The sequence below is a fragment of the Papaver somniferum genome, chromosome 3, assembly GCF_003573695.1.
Source record: "Papaver somniferum cultivar HN1 chromosome 3, ASM357369v1, whole genome shotgun sequence".
Taxonomy (NCBI): domain Eukaryota; kingdom Viridiplantae; phylum Streptophyta; class Magnoliopsida; order Ranunculales; family Papaveraceae; genus Papaver; species Papaver somniferum.
This window is the reverse complement of record NC_039360.1, coordinates 63,103,355-63,122,052: the sequence shown is the minus strand read 5'-3', so window position 1 is coordinate 63,122,052 and position 18,698 is coordinate 63,103,355. Positions and strand designations below refer to the sequence as shown.

The window sequence follows — 18,698 nt, the reverse complement described above, 5'->3', positions numbered from 1 at the left end:
TCCCTCAAAGGAATTACTCACTGTGAATCACTTGCAAAACTTGCATGTGCCGGAAAAAGTTATGAGTCGAGGAAATTATGTTTCTAATCCACGATGTTGTTCCTTCTTTGGGAAAAAAAATCACTATGTTCTTCTTTGTTTTGCTAGAAAGAAAAAAATCTCACATCTTCATAATTTTCTTCTTTCTACCGTCAATGGAGTAAATCGTTCGACGACTTCTACAGTGAATTTATTTCCTACAGAAAACCAGAATTTGCGGAACTTGAACTTCCGTCAGTACGCGTACGGGTACGCATACTTAGTTCCGGACTACCAATAACCAACCAGTACGCGTACGTGTACGCATACCATGGTTCCCTGTTTTGGACTTTACACAAATGTGAATACACACCGTGTTTATATCCAATCATGGTTACATATTCTAAACCCTCATTTCAATCATTGAAACATTCTTGGAAGACGAAAATAGCTGTCTCATACAAACTATTAGCTTCAAAGCAATTTTCAAGTGATCGAATGATCAATACGAAACATTCCGAGTCTACATCAATGATTTTCTCACACAAAAAATGTAAGATGTTACAAGGCGATTTTCACATGATCATCTTTTGACTTTCGTCAAGAATAAAAGATGAACTTGGTTAAAGCGAAAGCTTACCAACACATATTTCGAGAAATAGATAAGTGAGATAAACTCGGCTCGAAATACCAAATGTGTACAATTGAAGTCTATATAGCAATACGACTTTTTGAGTGATAGATGAGTTCAAGTCTCCATATACCTTTTGTTGATGAAGTTCCGCAAGTTCCCTTAAGTAGTTCTTCGTCTTCATTCGATGAACGCCGTGAAGTCTAAAGCTCAACTACATTTACTATCCTAATCCGAGACTTAGCTATAAGTAGACTAGAAATCAAGGCTTATAGTTTTGGCAACTAAACTTGACAAACAAGTTTGAGATAGCAACGCTTGCGAGTTCGACCGAGCAGTACTCTAACAGGTTTTTCCTTGTCAAAGTTTTAATGAGGCGATTGACTTTGGCACAAGTCATCAAGAAGAGGACGACATATGAAGACCTACATTTAAAGCACTATACGTGAAGCACTACAAACAGAGTTCTACTGGACCACACAAGGGGGAGTGTTATAGGGCCTACAACCCATGGGTGTGTGACCCAACTAGAAGCCTAAGGGTTTCTCTTTTTACATGTATATAAAGGATACTTTACCTATGTAATAGGCTAATCAATAGAAATCCTTCTCTTCCCCGCCTCTATATTTTCCCCTACATTTCCACTGCAAAAAATCATGAGTTTTGGGACTAAACTTTAAATATTTGGATTAAATTGTAAATCAAGAAGGTTATATCTTATATGTGTATTTTTTATATTTTAAATAATTTTTAGACTAAATTGTACCTAATTAATTTGGGATGGGCTAATCCAAAAATTTTGACGCGTTTTTGGACTAAATCGTTTTTTTTTCCAGTTTAACCTCCTCGCACACCCGACACTTCTACCGACCTACCAGATAAGACGAATCGAAAACTTTTGATGTCCTCCCGGCAAACTTACACCGCAGTATCTTTTTCTCTCACACAAGCAAAACAAGAAGTTGATTGTCGTGTTAGAAAAAAAGAAAAATAACAAAAAAGGAAAAAAAACTCTTGAAATGATGCAACGTCTATGTCGTTTCCTCAACCATTTATCACCCAAAAACCTATTCAAACACTATTTCCCCAAAAACACAAATTAGGGCTTCCAACATCCTCGATTTAGCATCATGGAATCTTCGAATTCCAATTCATCTCCGTACGAACTTCTCTACAAAGCAGCATTACTCATACCCATTTCACATTATCTCTACGCTGTTTTATTTATTTTCTTCATTTTTCTTTATAATTTTCTGGAGATCCATTTCTTCCAAGATTTGTTACATGGATTTAGAGGGGACTCGATTTCTTTGACCTATAATTCCTGCTCTGAGATTTACGAGGGTGTTGCTTCTAAGTGCCAGACTCTTCATGGAAGGTCAACTCAATTTTTATTTTCTCAAAACAGTTTATGAATTGCTTATTTGATTATATTATCATTTTGGAATAGTTTTATGAATGATTTTAGTCAATTACTTGAATAATTTTAACGACCTAGTCAATTTGAAATTGAGAATTTCAAATTGAGGCGCCATTTCCCCCCAAATGTATGGATTTATTTATTTGTTTGTTTTTATGAAACTCTGATTTATTGAGTGTGCAGGTATTTAGTGACGCCTTGGCTTTCTAGTCCGCATATACAGACTGCTTTTCTCAACTTCTTTGGGAGGCCTCCTGTTTTCAGCTACAAGAGGTATTCCGGATCATTTATTTACTTCTAATTTCGTGAATGTTGTGTTTTGGTGTCTCGGGGTGTTATCATTTGATGAAAACATAGAAGAAGATAATGAACTTCTACTTAGACGACATGCATTAATGAATCCGCTTTCTGTTTTATCACTAATCTCAACCTGGTTCTGACTCATATTTGGTGTTAACATAGTTGGATGTTGAAACTGTAATTTAGTCACTTTACGATCAGACATTGCTAAAACACTCGGTAATTAGTTTGATTGGGGATATATAAATTAGAACTGTAAAGCAGGTAATGGTGGCTGGGTACCCACCCTTCGCACAAGACTAAAAACTAACAATCAACATTACTTCATTTTGGTGGATATGGCTGATTGCACTATTTATATTTAGGGAAATGATAAAATGTATTGCTGTTAACAATATGTCATTTTCCAGTCTTCACATTTTAGAATGCGAATAAGCCCAATTTTTTTGGAGTTTCTCTTTTATTTCTCCTTGACACTTGTCTGATGTCTCAGTAGTCTGGCGCAGCATGAATTTATATCTAAGAAGGTCATGTCTGTGTCGTACAATAAGATGCATAGCAATGTAGTCTCTTGTAAGTCACTGGTGTAATTATAATCATCCTTGCCATTTTTTCCCTGCATAGTATCTTGTTGAACTTGGTTTGTGCAATTGTTATATGATGAATATTGTTTGTTCAGGCAAATATTTCTTACACCTGATGGTGGAACAATTGCTCTGGATTGGTTGATGTCATCTGCTGGTAAATCTTGAACTCTTAAACTTCTAAATAATTATTAAAGTTATCTTTATTTGAGCGGGATATCTTGTGTTGTAGTTGTTACTATACACTGGTGTTTTACCATCTTACTAGTTTTTGTCTGGATTAATGGTTTTGAAGTTCACTTTGATTTTTATAATTGAGTATGTTAAACCTATAATGTTCGTAACATATCCGCATCTTAATGCTATAAGATGATTATATTTATCATGCTATAGGTGATCAGTGTCCTACCTCTTGAATAAGTAACACGTGTCACTTCTTTTCTTCGTCTTTTCTTTTCCCACCACTTTTTTTTTCAATGTTATTGGCGCTATGGTTGTTATAGCGGCTAGGAAACCTACGAACTGCTTATTTAACATGCTGAAATATTATTGCCTACTCAAGTATTTATGTTTATCAAGTTCATCAATAATGTACGGGGCATAGCTTACTTGTCTTCTTGTTGCTTGGTCCTCCTTTATGAGTGTTCTGGAAATTTCCGCATATTAGTGTTCTTATGTCTCTCATCGATGAATCCCATCCTTGCATCTCTGGAAATGTTGCAGTATCTAACATTTTCCCTTCAGCTGTTTTGCCATCAAGAAGTGGTTGGCCCCATATTATCACTATCCCTATATGCTATTTACTTACAGATTCCAAGCTACAGAAAGCAAACAATTGTAGCAAGTTTACTGTCTGTTTCTCTAATTGTTCAATTTTGGCACACCAGTATCAGGAGGGGCTTCTCACACTAATAATGTTCCTTTGAAGGATGACACCACTCCTATTGTGGTAGTAGTCCCTGGCTTAACAAGTGATTCCCATTCTGCTGTAAGTTTTATCTTGTCCAATATGCTCTCTTTAACAGATTCAGAGCTCCAGTAGCTTCTTCTTTAATTTCCCAAATAATGTGGCATTTTACAGGCAATTCTTTGAGCAGTAAAGCCGTGGCATGTTAAATTTGACTTTATCATGATTCATGATGCAGGATTAGATAAATTTTTGTTTTAATTCTCCACTTTTTGGATATATCAACATTTAATAAATGTACATTAGAATACGATTCAAGTTAGTTACTTGAATCGTAAAATGACTAATTTTTCTAATCACAGGTTTGTTCCAAATCCAGATTTGAGCCATTTTTTCCCTTGATCAACAACCAACTTTTGCTGATTAGCGACCAAAACCAGTACCAACAAACTGGAAATGGCTACAGAAAACCATAAATTAAGCAACTCATCACTTATAGTGGAAAGAAAGAACAGAAATATAGAAGGAACTAAATTAATCGAAATTTCGATGTATCTTCCTGCTCAAGCCTATGTAAGAAAGCGGGCGTCATATGGAATTCCTCCACTATGAAACATTGAGCATCACACTATATACCTTTCTTTGGTTTGGTTGTTATTTTACTGGTTAGAGACTTGGTATCTGCTTAAGAAGAAAAAACAAAAGACCAAAATACATCTCTGTTTCTAAGATTTCCTAATGGAATAGGTTACTAGGTTTAGTATATTCACTCGGGCATCACAGGGCCTACTACAGACAACAATAACTTCTCTAGTTGGTAGGTCAAGGCATAAACAAACATTTTATCGTTAATGCAAGTATGTGAATACGAATTTGAGGCTTTCTACTTGATAGTAGTATTCATTGCTGCCCTCAATTCATTATTTTTTGTATCAGCAAACCACATTGTAACAGACTAATAATCAATGTGTGCTGAGGTACAAGTTAATTCTCAGAGTTGCTTGTTCCATTGTGTTATTGCAGTATATAAAGCATATAGTCTTCAAGATTGCGAAAAGTGGCTGGAATGTTGTTGTCAGCAACCATAGGGGACTTGGTGGAATCTCAATAACTGTAAGTTCTGCATATATGCAATGTTTTGAGTTTTGTTCATTTTTATCCATGTAAAGGTCACTTAACTAAGAAACAAATTCTATTTTATTCTGAAGCAGATTGCTGTTTCACTATTAGAATTATTAGTGGCTATAGAAGAACTGGTAAACCACCACATGTTGTTGAAATACAAGCACTTATCCTTCCTTCTAAGACAACGGTCCTTAATGCAGTTTGACCATATGATCCATGCTCTGTCTTAGGATTGACATTGTTTAAAATGTTGTTTACTGATATGTACTTCCCACCTGAAAAGAAGTTTAGGTTTTTCTTTTTTGCACCCTGTCAACCATCATTGCGAAATGTCATTTTGAAGTTGGTAAGGTCTTATCAAATATCAAATATTAGTTACTAGTGCAAGCACTTTGATTTGTAATTTGGGGTGATCTTTCGGTCTGCCCATATATCTGCGGTAGCCATATTCCGCATGTCTTCAACACTTTACTCCATAGTTTATAGATACGGAGTTTTAAAATTTGGTCTCTTATCAATACCAAATGGGGAGATGTGTGACCAATTACGAAAAATTTCTGCAATTACTATCTGTATATGTGGTTAATCATGTAAAACATCAAAGTAACCGGTAAACATGAAATGGGGCATCATTAGTTTTAGATAGTATGAATTGAGTTGATCATATTTCAAGTAACATGGAAGAGAGAGGAGTCCCGCTGGTCATACTTTGGTCTCTTCACTCTCCGTTCTGTTTTTTGTTAATCGTCAATCGATCAAATGCTCTTACGTTCATAAAGTGAGTTATATATGTCTTCATCTCATTTCTTGTTAATCAACAATATGAAATATCTCTTTTGACAGTCTGATTGTTTTTACAACGCTGGATGGACGGATGATCTACGGAGAGTTGTTGACCATCTTCATCAAGAGTATCCTCAGGCTACTCTATTTGCTGTTGGAACAAGCATCGGCGCCAATGTTCTGGTAATGGTCACTAATGATGTTTGTGTTCTTTCTGCCTTTCCAATCAATTATTTTCATTAACAGAAGTTTAAAATGGTTTGAGATGCCTGAGGTGTATCATAGATCATAACCTCCGTTACTCCTTCGAAGTAGAGGTTCATTCCTCCCTTTAGAATAACGATGATACAAGCATGAAAGATTCATAATTCATCAAACATGCACGGGAAAAGTTATTACTAATTAACCATTAGGAACACTGTTGGTCCAGAAACTTCTGGATATCCAAGAACAAGGGGTACTTCGAGTGCTTTTATAAATGAAGATTTTGAGCATATTCAGATAATCAATATCAAGTTTTAAGCTTTTAGAGTGTTACCACTGGAGGAACCTTGCCTGAACATGCATCAATTAGGTAGCTAGTCTGTTAGTCAACCAAAGTCCGGTAATGGTTCTCTTAAATGTATCTTAAGCTCTCTTTTAGTTTTCTCATATCTACTTGTTGACATGTAAAAGTGAAGCTAATATTTGGTTTCCGGCTGATACTTCATTTGTATATATATGTGTGAATCTACATAACATATTTCTATTAAATTGACCTTTTATCGAGACATGCCATAAATTTTCAAATGCGGGGTCAGGACTTTGCCTGTTTTGAGTTGACCACTGAGGCAGACTTTCCGTACTCGAGCAAGCATACATGGATCTGTCGCAAAGCTGTTTGTTGGTAGTTATATGGAATCTTAAAATGGAATTATGCATAAAGCAAGACGTTAGTGTTCCCAAAGCCTTTGTATCGCATAATTGAAGTTCTTCTTATTGTTTATTTTCTGTTAGATTCTAGAAGATCAGATTTTTCAAACCATGTTTGCAAATAACCAACTTGTAATGATCAGGAGAGATGCTTAAGCATTTTAAATTCTTAACTGGATGACGGATTTCAGGTTAAATATCTTGGAGAGGATGGAGATAATACTTATTTTGCTGGGGCTGTAGCTATTTGCTCTCCATGGGACCTCTTGGTTGGTATTCAGTCTTTATTCTGTTAAACTTGCGTATATAACTTGTAATTTTCTCAACATTGAATAAATTAGTTAGAAAAGTGTTTTTTCAGTACCATTACTTTCCAATTTTTCCCTTGACCGCTATAAATGCATCGTTGAAGTTAATTGACGAAAAAGTATAGAACTTTAATAACGTTTGTTTCCCTATTTACTAGTAATGAAAAAGCACGAGCTTCGTCAAGTTTCATGAGAAGCTCTCCCTCAACTATAAATTTCCCTGTGTTAGTTCTATTTTAGATGGCTGGAGTCGCTGAGACGCGTATTCGAAATATATATGTTAATTTTTAATACTAATTCTTATATTAGGATTTCGAGACCTGATTTGTTTAACATTTTAGATCCTAATTCTTTTGCTTCTTTGCATCTGTCTACTTGATGCAGCCCCGTTCAGAAATTACAATGTTATTGTCTTATCAATGTATTTATAGATTGGTGACAGGTTCATAACACGCAAACTTGTGCAAAGACTCTATGACCGAGTTCTGACAATTGGGCTTCAAGGTTATGCAAAACTGTAAGTTCACCTTGTTACTTGAGAAGCTGGATACACAATTTCCTTTCCATCCAACCAGGGACTTGGTTAACAACTTAACACTGTGTTATTTTATTTTGTTCTTTATGTGACAATGATTGTAACTGTAAGATGTAACTGAAAATCTTCATCTTACCTCGTCATGATTTCTGTGGTGCTTCTTGTACAATAATATTAGTCTTTGTACGTGCAGACACCAGACCATGTACTCACGGCTTGCTGATTGGGAAGGCATTCAAAAGGTTTGTTACTCTTCACATCATCTAGGATTTACATGTTGTTCACTAAACAAGTGCATGCTTACCTGTGCACATAATAGTTTTGTGCAGTTGGTTTCCATAGTTGTATCCTACTATCATCCTTACAAGCTAGTACGATTTGAGAAAGCTTCTGATTCTTAAAAAGGATAGAACATACAGATTGGATCTAATGTATTTTGGAAGAGTGTCAAGATTGCATTCCTAAGAGGACGAAAATGTTAGATGTTATGAAGCTGATTTCTTCTTGTTTTTCAGTCACGAAGAGTTCGGGATTTTGATAACTACGCCACTTGCCTAACTGGACCATTTGAGGTATCTACATTTCAACTAACTGCTAGTTCACATTTCTTCGTCATTCCCCAATGAGTAGAGTTGATAAGGGTATCTTTATTTTGTTAGACTGTGGACACATATTACCGACGTAGTAGTAGTTCCACATTTGTGGGAAATGTATCAGTGCCACTCCTGTGCATCAGTGCTTTAGATGATCCAGTCTGTACAAGGGAAGCCATTCCCTGGGATGAATGCAGGTAGAGTTCTATCATTTTGCGTCTGAACATTTGCTTGAACTTTTTGTTCTGTGTATCTATTGTTGAGCATCAGATCTGACATTTGCTTTTTTTAATCAGGGCAAACAAAAATATTGTCTTTGCTGCAACACGATGTGGAGGGCATCTCGCATTTTTTGAGGGAATAACTGCAAATCGCCTATGGTATAAGACCTTTATGATATTATATCTTCTCAATACCTTTTTTTTTTGAGCAGTCTTCTTCTCAATTCCTTGCTATTTCTGAGACCTCATTTTGTTTCCACGTAATTCAGTCACGCTGTAAAAATGCGTGCAAACCCAAACCCTTTTAATTATGTTTGTTTATCTGATAAAAACCTGCCCACTATTGGAAATTCCATCTTGTTATAACAAAACCTAATCCGTAGATTTCTTAAAGCTATGTAATTTTGTTGAAAAATGGTGTATTTATAGCACAACCTAATTTGTAGCCGTGTAGGGGCCGCACTAGATAGGAGGAACGCTAGCATGCACTCCCAAGAAGAGCAACTTGCGTGCTAACCCCTTAAAGTCAAGGTTACTTAGTAACCGGTGTTTTAGGCCTTTTATTTACTTAAATGAATAATAATAGAATCTTAATCCAGAAAGTAAGGTTTATATAACTTCCCATAATTAGGGAATTACGTGACTATAGTCTTCTCCCAGTTTCGTTTTTGTTGTTCTTAATCATTCCCTTCCGTTAAATAGTTCACTATTTCACTGTTCATTCCAGTTTCAGCATAACATTTTAGTAGAAGGAAAATTCATAAACAGCAAATGCTAATTGGTTGGACGATTGAATCATGGACTAATATACAGTTTTTATTCAAGAAAGAAGTTAAAATTCTTATTTTACTAACTAACTACGTAGCAAATATCCATTAGTAGGGATCTTCTAAACAGTACGTCGTATATTGCTTTGGAAGAACCATAAACATGGTTCCGCTTGTCCTAGATTATCATACTTAATTTGAGAATCCATGATCTGTGCATCTTTTGGCTCTAGTAATATATTTTGGTTGTAACTTAAGGGAAAGAAAATTTCTTTAAACCATCAGCTACCAGTTACGATTTTTGAATCTTTAGGGGTTAGCATGGATGCTACCCTTTTAAGAGTATCTTGTTAGCATTTCTCTTGAGGATTAGAAGCTTTGGTAAAATGGGCAGGGAAGTTATTTGTTGGTAAGTTACAGTAGGCACAGCTATACGTATATATATATATATATATATATATGTATACAGTTTTTGTGGGAAAAGTTAGCATGGCTTATTTGAGTTTGCCTTGTCGTTAGTTATATTACTAACAATTGCTTTTCAGTTGTATATCTAAATCTAACTTTGTTCGCCCTACACTGCAGGTGGGTAAAGGCTGTCGATGAATTCCTAAGTGTCCTATATACAAGCCCTTATATGCATAGACGAAAGAAGGTACATGATATTTTTATTACCATGCTGTCTTAGAGGATTAATAAGAAAAAAAATCTTGTATAGGGAATCATAAGTGTAAATTGGTCTAGTTTATGGAGTTCGACTACTGGGGATGGATGTATATGTACTACGTAAATTCGATCCTGTCTTGCAACTACAACAACCTTCTTGCCTATAGCCTATTCTGTACCTGGCTAAAGGAGTCTAACCAGGTTACTCTATCAAATAATATTAACCTCTATTATCTACTGCTGCAGGTACAGAACCCTATTCAGCATTCTCCAACGGAAACTTCAATTGATCAGGGACCATACGTGACTATTACAGAAGAGGGGATGGTTTCTGCAGTGGGCAATGAACCAACTAGTCCAATTGTTAATGAGTCTGACAATCAGGTGACTGCTGAAAGAGAAACAAGGAAGATAGTTGTAAATACACATGAAAGTGACCGAGAAGATGAAACGAAAGCAGATCCAATATGTGAAACTTCAGAACCCTGCAAACAAGAAATACCTTCCAATCATGACGCCAAACTCCTTGATATATCTGCTCCTCTGAAGAGATGCATTCAACAACTCTCTCGACGGAGTAAAACATCAATGTGGTTACTTGCTTATATTGCTGTTATGACGACTTGGCCCATGTTGGGTCCAGCTATCTTTTTACTCTTCAAAAGGAAGCTTAAAAATGTGTTACCTTCAGCATGGCTCAAGAAGTAATTTTAGAATTCTTGTGTCCCCATGTTGGGTAAATCTGTGTCGGTAAATGCGAGATGCACATATAATGTTTACATAGAAGACGAATTATGTACTAGATAATAAATGTCAGCTACAAAAGCAAACGAAAGATATGTTGTAAAATTGCAAATATCAGTACCTATAAGGCACAAAACTATCTTTTGACATGTTTTCTTCGTAATTAGATGTACACAAGTTGTTCTTTATATCTCTTCCATAGCTTTTTATTTCACAGGAATTAGCAATCTTTAGAGGGAGGAAACACAAAACACCCCCAAAAAATTGTCCAATTAAGTGGGAAAAAACGCTTTGGGCATTTGCAATTTAAGGTCAAACAAAGTGTGTTTATGCAGACAGATACCTGACTGCAGAGCTAGCGGAGTGTGATAGGATTATTGATTAAAGTCAGGTCAAGTCAGTCTCAGTTGACTTTTTTCTTTGTTTTCATTGGCTCTCCATTCAGTTGTCTATGTCCTTTCTGAGTCAGACATGTGTAAGGCTAACCCCTATGGTCTTCTAATCTAGCAGCTAGATTGGCCATCCACGTCAGCTAGGCAACCTCCTAAGTCCTATGAGATGGCTAATCTAACAGCTAGATTAGAAGACCACGTCAGCGGGACCACCATCTAGCGCTGAACGGTTCAGCGCTGAGTGCTGTTTGGTTCAGCGCTTTAAATCTCAGTCGTTAGATCAGAAAATTTTCTCCCAGCGCTGAATGGTTCAGCGTTCTGGTTACTTTTTGAGCTGAACGGTTCAACTTTTGAAACTAGCTGCTAGTTGAACTGCGAGCAAATACTAGGAGAGAGAAGTAGCAGGTACATGTGTTAACTTTTTTCCCACACTTATTTTTTGATTTGCAACACTTTTTGGCCAATTTAGCAGCTCAATCTAGCCCATAAGGGTTAGCCTAATGATATGTAATAAACTAGGGAATCACCCGTGCCGTACCGGCACGGGCTATATCACACGGTTATATTCTGGGTCGTTAGCTAGTATGCCCGATTTAATCTCCTATGTTAATCGGGAAAGAGCTAAATGAATGGGGAAAGAGCTCAACTCTGTCTACTTTCCATCCTTTTCAATTGCTCGTATATTCCCTGTCCGATTTCTTTAACATTATATGTTCAGCTGTTCAATTAAGGAGAAGCCAATTCTGGACCAATTGAGAGCGGTTTGTAATGCAAATTTCATGGTTTGATATTGAGAATTCATAGTCCTGGCCATTGTTGGTGATGTGGTGGAGGTGTTAATTTTATTGTTTTCACATCCATCAGTTTTTATTAGGTTCCTGAATTTGATCGGATCCATTTCTACCCTCTGCCTATTTACGTTGTGGTGTTGGTGTTCCATTCGCCGGTGTCCAAAGGTATCTTTCTGTTGTTGTCCAAATATCTGCAAGTGAGCATCTGACGACACTCGGTGGCCCATTCACATTTTATTTTTGAATGTGAGTTAATCAATGAAATTCGTATATTCTCTTGAGTTCTTTTATAGCGCATAACTTGTTTGTGAAAAAGTCTGAATGGTTTTATAATTGATTCATTCAATTTATGCATGAGGATTTCAAATTATTTCAAATCAAGAAATAGGTATTCGCTAAACATATTGATTTTATAAATAATCATCTTCAAGTCAGCAAAATTTGATGTTTTATCATGCACTTGTAATCATCTCAAAAGTCTTATCCCGCTTGTCACCCCCATATATTGGTAACTCCACCTGGAAGACAATCAGGCGATGAAGGACCCGATAAAGAACCTCGAACACATGTTGAACTCCCTTGTCCTATTCCAAATTAAAGGTATCGTAAATTTTAAGTTCCATATTATACATATTTTCAAAATCAAAACTTTTTTACCTCATTTAGTTGCATCAAGGAATCAGCCGAATGGCCTAGCAATTCCTCTGCCGCAATTCCTCTGGCTAGGAACACTGTTGTTTCCGTCCCATCAGAAACCGTCATTGTCAAGCGCAGGTTGTCAATTTTTGTAGAAATTATGTATCTTTTATGCGTATGCTTAAACTGATTGTCGACTAAGAAACACAAAATTAAAATTACATCGGGATTGTGCCAGTGTATTTTAAGCACTGTAGACACTGCTTCTGGTGCCCTTCATGATCGAATTCCTCTTTGCATTCAGTACAGTACATGCAGAACCAATCATCTGCGAAGTGAGTAATCTGAGCCAGTGTAGTTAATGGATCCCCAGCCTGTAATTACATTGTGTCGATTTATTTGAAGTTGTTTAGTAGTGAAAATATCATCAGGTAAATATATATCATGTCATACCTCAATGTCGGAATTCACTTTCTTCTCAGTCAGCATAGAAATCGTCATCCCGTGTTTGCGTTCATATGTAGGATCGGTTGCTTGATTCCGGATCGTTATGCATCATGTTGTGGTTGTTCAATTCCTTGGAGTTAGTTACTACAGATTACAAAAATATAATTGTGATTGTTATTGATTGAAATTAGAATGCTACAGATTAAAACACGTGAAAATCTTCATTGTGCATTGTTACTCATTGAATATAAAATGCAACCAAAAGAGATTTGGTATGTAATCTTTTTGATCACTGGTTATACCTTGTAGTGATGCTCTTCTTGGTGATTGGCTCTTGAGATATGACATCATGTATTTTGCTACCCTGCAGTTGATTTGTGCTGCCATACTGAAGTTGGAAGATATGTGCTATATCTCAATCTCTCCACAACCTTAAATAGAAATTTCCACAGTAATGTGTATAATGGAATAGTCTTTCAATGCCCATGATGTATGTGCATGTTTCAGTTTCAAAATGTGAATGGTCCTATAAATTTCAATTATTATTATAACTATAGTGGGAGTTACTAAAATGAGGTGGAGTCATGCAAGTGAGTTGGAAGAGATGGCATTTTATCACATTTAATAACTACATTACGTTACAAATGAAATTGACAATATGTTTAATCTTTCAATCGTCTTAGTAGTCGATAATAGTTTCTGACGGTAGCATCATTTGCTATATGATGACTTGTAATAGTATATGATTAATTTCTTAATATTGGACTTGATGATCATCTCATGTATTGTATTAATCCAGTTCCTGAAACGATAAAATAGACCAAATGAGGGTTAATAAGTTACACCTCCTGGTAATCCCATTGCCCAGTTTCTATAAACCTGATACCCGGAATCCAGAACAATGTCATCACATATCGAGAGTATTATTGACAAAATATCTCTGTAAATTGACGTAGGATAAAAAGATTGCATGGCTGCTATCTTGGCATCAGTTCCACTTGGGAGTGGCATCTTCTCCTGCCAAAGCATGTTCTACATCGTCAACTTTTCCACCTCTCTTTAATCTAAGACTGCAAAAGTTTAAAATTGTTTTCCAGTGAACCAATAAGACAATATCTCCAAACATTGGGTTGGTGCACCCCCATGGGCGTTCAAATTTGGAAGAAAAGATAAAACTTGATGAAGGTGTTTGGCCACCTACAAATTCGTTCTTACAATGCGTAACACCACATACATTTTGGACATAGTTGCACCTGTATTAACTTCAACCCATCATTACAGGTGCCGAAGCCCTTTCAATCTGTAAAAAGTTTTCCCTGTAATCTAACCTCCTTTCAATTCATGTCATTTATTCGGTTTTTTAAATGTAGAAAACATGGAGCAGATAGTGACTGACTATAAGAAAAGAAACTATAAGCAAATTATATCGCAGAATTATATCGCAGGGCAAGAGATTAGGATAAGCAATCATATAAAGTACCGTCTTGCAGTGCAGACAGTTAAGGTTCTGAAACTTTTTTAACAAAAGACCTAGCGTTGAAATGGGGAACCGGATAATAGAGCATAACTATTATCAAGATTGTAAGTAACATGCGAAACATGGAGTTTAAACAAAGAAAACAAAAAACAAATAACAATACTGAGTAAAGGTTCATGTAATGTTTTATTCAATTATACTCCGGTAGCAAGGCCCAATTCATTCAGCAGCTTCATCCTTATTATCCTCCATTCCAGTTGTTTCGTTTAGGCGAGGTTTCTTTGCGTGCGGTCCATCAACAGTATTTGAAACCCCTTCAACTTTCACAGTCGCAAAAACACCTTGGCCAGGCTGGTGGGTGAGGTTAATTCGGGTGACAGTGAAGCTAGATGGTGCTTTCTGTTTCATGTTGAAGGAATTGATAGTAATTTGGAAATCAACAGCTCGCTGGAGTATCTGCGAGAATACAGATATTACCGCAGATTTTAGCATTATCCTGCGATGTTAAGTGTTGAATGTAGCATTAGTTTGATGGATGAAAAGGAAATAAGAAATATCAATTAAACTTCTATACTAAACTCTGCACTGAACTCTTTCAATTTCTTTAAAAAACGGATTTATGATATATAAATGCACACATGGGTGGACCAAAACTCAGCTGCAAAGATGACATACTCAAAACATATCATCAAACCAAAAATATAGACACAGGATTACCTCTGACGCTCCTATGAGCTCAGCTGCGGTAGAACGGACCATTTTTTGGACTTCACTATCCAGAGCTACAAAGACTGTGGTCCTCTACCTCAAAGCGGACCATGAACCTGTGATGCAAAAAGGAATCATCGACCCGTGCATTGGTTAAGTGATAGATAGCTTCCGACATGTCAGAATGATTGAAAATTATGTTCCGGGTGATTACCTTGCAATGGGCATTTCAACTTTGGCTTCACATTTAGTGAACCAAAGGTCTCCATCATCACCCATAACCTTCTTGCTACATGGATGGCAGGCAAGATAGTGCCAACCATTTTCAATCAGCACATTGGTGGCAGTGGCGTTACATATGAGGACTTTAGCGTCCTGCATATATAGACATAAATCGAAGATGAAGTATTGGTATATATAAGTATCAACACATGTGAATATAGCTTTCTATTATAACCCAATTTAATATACGACGTGTATGCATAGTTTCCCGATGAATTGGGAGAATCTAATCATTTATGCAGTAAGACATCAATATTAAAAGCCCTGGAGTAGAGTGTGAAAACGCAGATCCAAGAATAATATAACAGAGCAGGATGTCTTGTCACATAAATTGATTAAATGTTGTTACTAATATGAAGACGTAACAAACTAATGATTAAAACAATATAGACATTAAGAAAATGAAACAGTTCGAACCGTTTTTGATTTACTCATTTTCTTGTCTGAACTTAGATATTCTGGGAATGAGGAAACTACCTGGCAAGAAGGATCCCATGTGGTAGTGAGCAGCTGCGATATTTTTTTCCTGTTGTCAGGATTGAAATGTATAGGTAATTTTCCTTTCTTAGTCGGTATTGTGATATGGCGGGGTGGTCTAGCATAGGGGTCCCTGATTAGCCCAAACATAATCAGTGATAACGGAGTAGGATCAGTACAAAACAAAGACGATATTAAGTAGGTATTTGATAACCTTTCTCGCATTTCAACGACTTCGGGTATGTCTGCATCCGCGTAGACTTTGGTGGCATTGGTTGAAGATAGGGTGATTCGACCTGAATTGGCATGCTTTAGAGTTAGAGATTTTTTTTAAAAATGAGGTAGGTAAACAGGATTAGTTAATTAACATGTTACTTGGGATACATTGGTAGTTCTTAACAAAAGTGGAGCACACAGCAACCAACACAGGACGGGGGATGGAGTCGAAACCAATTGGGTCATTCCCTACTTGGTTGGCGGCAGAACCCCATAGAGCAATTTTCATAGTTGTGCCCCCGTGGCAGGGAAAAAGAATTTGATTATGCACTGGCACTAAAGGATTCATTATTTGTAAAGTCAAAGTGCGTTCACCTGAGATTTTCAATTGTGATCTCGCGCATTCGGCTTGATTGGCCATCAGACCTTTGAAGCACCTGGATGTTGGTGACTGTTTTTAAGAAACCCACCACATCTGCATCAGAAAGGTCGCAAAGGTCAGAAATCAAAAAATGCATCATCACAGAAAGAAAAATGTTGGGCTACGTAAAATTCATTAGACATGTACAAATAATGTCAAGTTGTTCTTTGATTTGGAAGCAGATTCTCTGAGGCATTTATAAAGTTGTCCTGTTGACCATGCTAATCATGTTGTGTGGAACTTCTAATACGGTGATTAGGTTCAAATATGGGCATTAAAATGAGAAAGAACACACGACTGTAGTATTGAGTTTCGATTTACCTGTAAGATGTATGTTTTGGAGGTTTGATTCTATGTCCTCAAACTCAGTGAATGAGAATTTCTGGGGAATAATGTACACGGAATAGGCATCCAAAGAAGTGATGGAGGTGGTGGTCCGGAAGAAGGCCCGCTTCTCATTGTGCGCAGGACGGAACTTCGTTTTAGCAGTGTCAAGTGTAGTTTCTGCATCAAGTACAACCCCCCCTCCCGAATCAGCTTATCAAACTTCCAAATAAGATTTTTGGGTATGACGGCGTGTAACTCTTCCCCCTGTACCAATTAACGTGTCAGGAAATCCCAATTCTTAGCTTAGTCCTTTTTAGGTTATATTCTACAGGATTAATATGGGGGCCAGATGAATACAAAAATTGGAGGGGACTAAACAACAGACACAAAGCTACAACAAAAACAATTTATATAAAATTCTATGAGATGATCAATTAGGAGCATAGTATTTTTATAGTAAAGTGAACACTTCCCATATCAATAACCATATTCAGCTACACGATGTTTATTTAGTATGGATTGTTACCTGCTCGTCAACAATAACCATATCAACGCCGGAAACGTCGTTGGTTGACATGAAGTCCAACTCTTCCCATTTCAGGGTAACACGGACGGCAACGATGTTTGTTTTTCCTTCGTCAAGCGATCGTAAGCTCTTGAGTGTGTCCTGTGTGGCTGAGGGTCCAACCTTCTGAATATTGCAGGTAACCTGTGATGCTATTTCTCTCTTTGTCTGGGAAGCTACATGCATTTAAACCAAATATCAGACTACAATTCAAATAGTATGAGTGATTAGAACAGATTGACTGTACATTGATACCTAAGTGCATGCAAATAGAATTGTACGATAATACATTTCAATTGAGAAGCTGTATCGATTTAAAACAAAGTCCCATGAACACTAAAAATTATAAAAATTGAGATGTTAAGACTATGATTGTGAACCTGAGAACCATAACTGAGTGAGACCCGACGACTAATCAATTTTGTTTTATTCTACGGGTTTCTAATTGATTCCATGGAAGTATCGTCAATCACACCAATCACCAAGTTTTTAAGCAATTGCAATACTAATCAAGATATCGAAAAAGATTACAATAGTATAAGTGGAAACTCTAATGAAAAAAGATAAAAGTTTGTTTTTGTTAATCAATTTTAATAGAAACCGTAAACTGGAGGAAGAGAGAGGCAAAACTTACATGGTGAACCGGTGAGACTGATGCTTCCCTGTGATTTTCGGAGACAATTTATAGATGCAGCAGGCAATTAAATCCATGACGTGCGTTACTTTTGGTGTAATTTCAATAATAAATCAATCCCAAGGGAAATCTAATTATTAGGGCACACCTAGAACCGTAACTGATTTCAGAGATCGTGAAATTGGTTGAAAGGGAAGTTCGGCCGACTCTGAGATGTGATTGAAATACTGGAATTAATGGACATAGAAGATTGGATCTTTTATAGAAGTTGGAAGAATTGGATCGAATCTCAGATGTAATCTTTACTGATTACAGTAAAGAGGGGATATATTGAGGCGTTAGATAGGGAGGCATTACCAAAGAGAGTGAACAGGATTGAAGGACATAGAAGGTCGAATCTTTTCTAGAAGTTGGAAGGACTGGGTTTACTCTGAGATGGGAACTCTACTGATTATAGTGAAGAGGGGTTCTTTCATGGCGTTAGATGGGACGCGTTATTTTCAGAGAACAACCCACACCACATAAAGTTGAAAGAGATGCCCAATGTTTATATAAAGCTAACTGGGCGTTAGATAATGCTAGATATTTAGCTATTTAGATAGAGAGTTGGTGGGCCACGATAATAATGGCTAGACAACACTCACTAATGACGAAAGGAAGGATTTTTTTTTTTTTTTTTTGATAAACCAAGAACCTTTTCATTAATGGGATTTTAAGGTTACAATGAGTTTAAGATTGAAAATAAGAGAATACAAAGTAACAAGAGCAAAGCGTAAGAGCACAATACCGAGAAATTCGACAAGAGAAAGAG

The 18,698-nt window shown here is 36.6% G+C and overlaps 1 protein-coding gene and 2 long non-coding RNA genes across 5 annotated transcripts; 2 read left to right on the top strand and 1 right to left on the bottom strand.

The window, feature by feature from the left end:
* The first annotated feature begins 1,566 nt into the window (after positions 1 to 1,566).
* Positions 1,567 to 10,700, top strand: LOC113356321 (embryogenesis-associated protein EMB8-like). Its single transcript, XM_026599435.1, has 14 exons — positions 1,567 to 2,027; positions 2,253 to 2,342; positions 3,049 to 3,110; positions 3,841 to 3,941; positions 4,884 to 4,973; positions 5,829 to 5,951; positions 6,872 to 6,949; positions 7,420 to 7,505; positions 7,717 to 7,765; positions 8,039 to 8,095; positions 8,183 to 8,313; positions 8,413 to 8,496; positions 9,690 to 9,759; positions 10,017 to 10,700. Exons 1-14 carry the CDS (start codon positions 1,780 to 1,782, stop codon positions 10,476 to 10,478), a joined length of 1,731 nt encoding a protein of 576 aa, XP_026455220.1. The 5' UTR covers positions 1,567 to 1,779; the 3' UTR covers positions 10,479 to 10,700.
* Positions 10,701 to 11,521: 821 nt separating this feature from the next.
* On the top strand, positions 11,522 to 13,556 carry LOC113361307. Of its 2 annotated transcripts, none has more exons than XR_003365060.1 (2): positions 11,522 to 11,943; positions 13,151 to 13,556. It is a non-coding gene; the product is annotated as an uncharacterized LOC113361307 (long non-coding RNA). The 2 variants fall into 2 exon arrangements; XR_003365059.1 differs by having other exon boundaries at positions 11,522 to 12,297.
* Positions 13,557 to 14,214: 658 nt separating this feature from the next.
* Positions 14,215 to 18,422, bottom strand: LOC113356320. 2 transcript variants are annotated; one of them, XR_003362941.1, is made up of 9 exons: positions 17,888 to 18,422; positions 17,215 to 17,429; positions 16,683 to 16,952; positions 16,316 to 16,415; positions 15,939 to 16,020; positions 15,725 to 15,857; positions 15,180 to 15,340; positions 14,975 to 15,081; positions 14,215 to 14,753 (listed from the first exon to the last, which is right to left on the bottom strand). It is a non-coding gene; the product is annotated as an uncharacterized LOC113356320 (long non-coding RNA). The 2 variants fall into 2 exon arrangements; XR_003362940.1 differs by having other exon boundaries at positions 15,725 to 16,020.
* Positions 18,423 to 18,698: the final 276 nt, after the last annotated feature.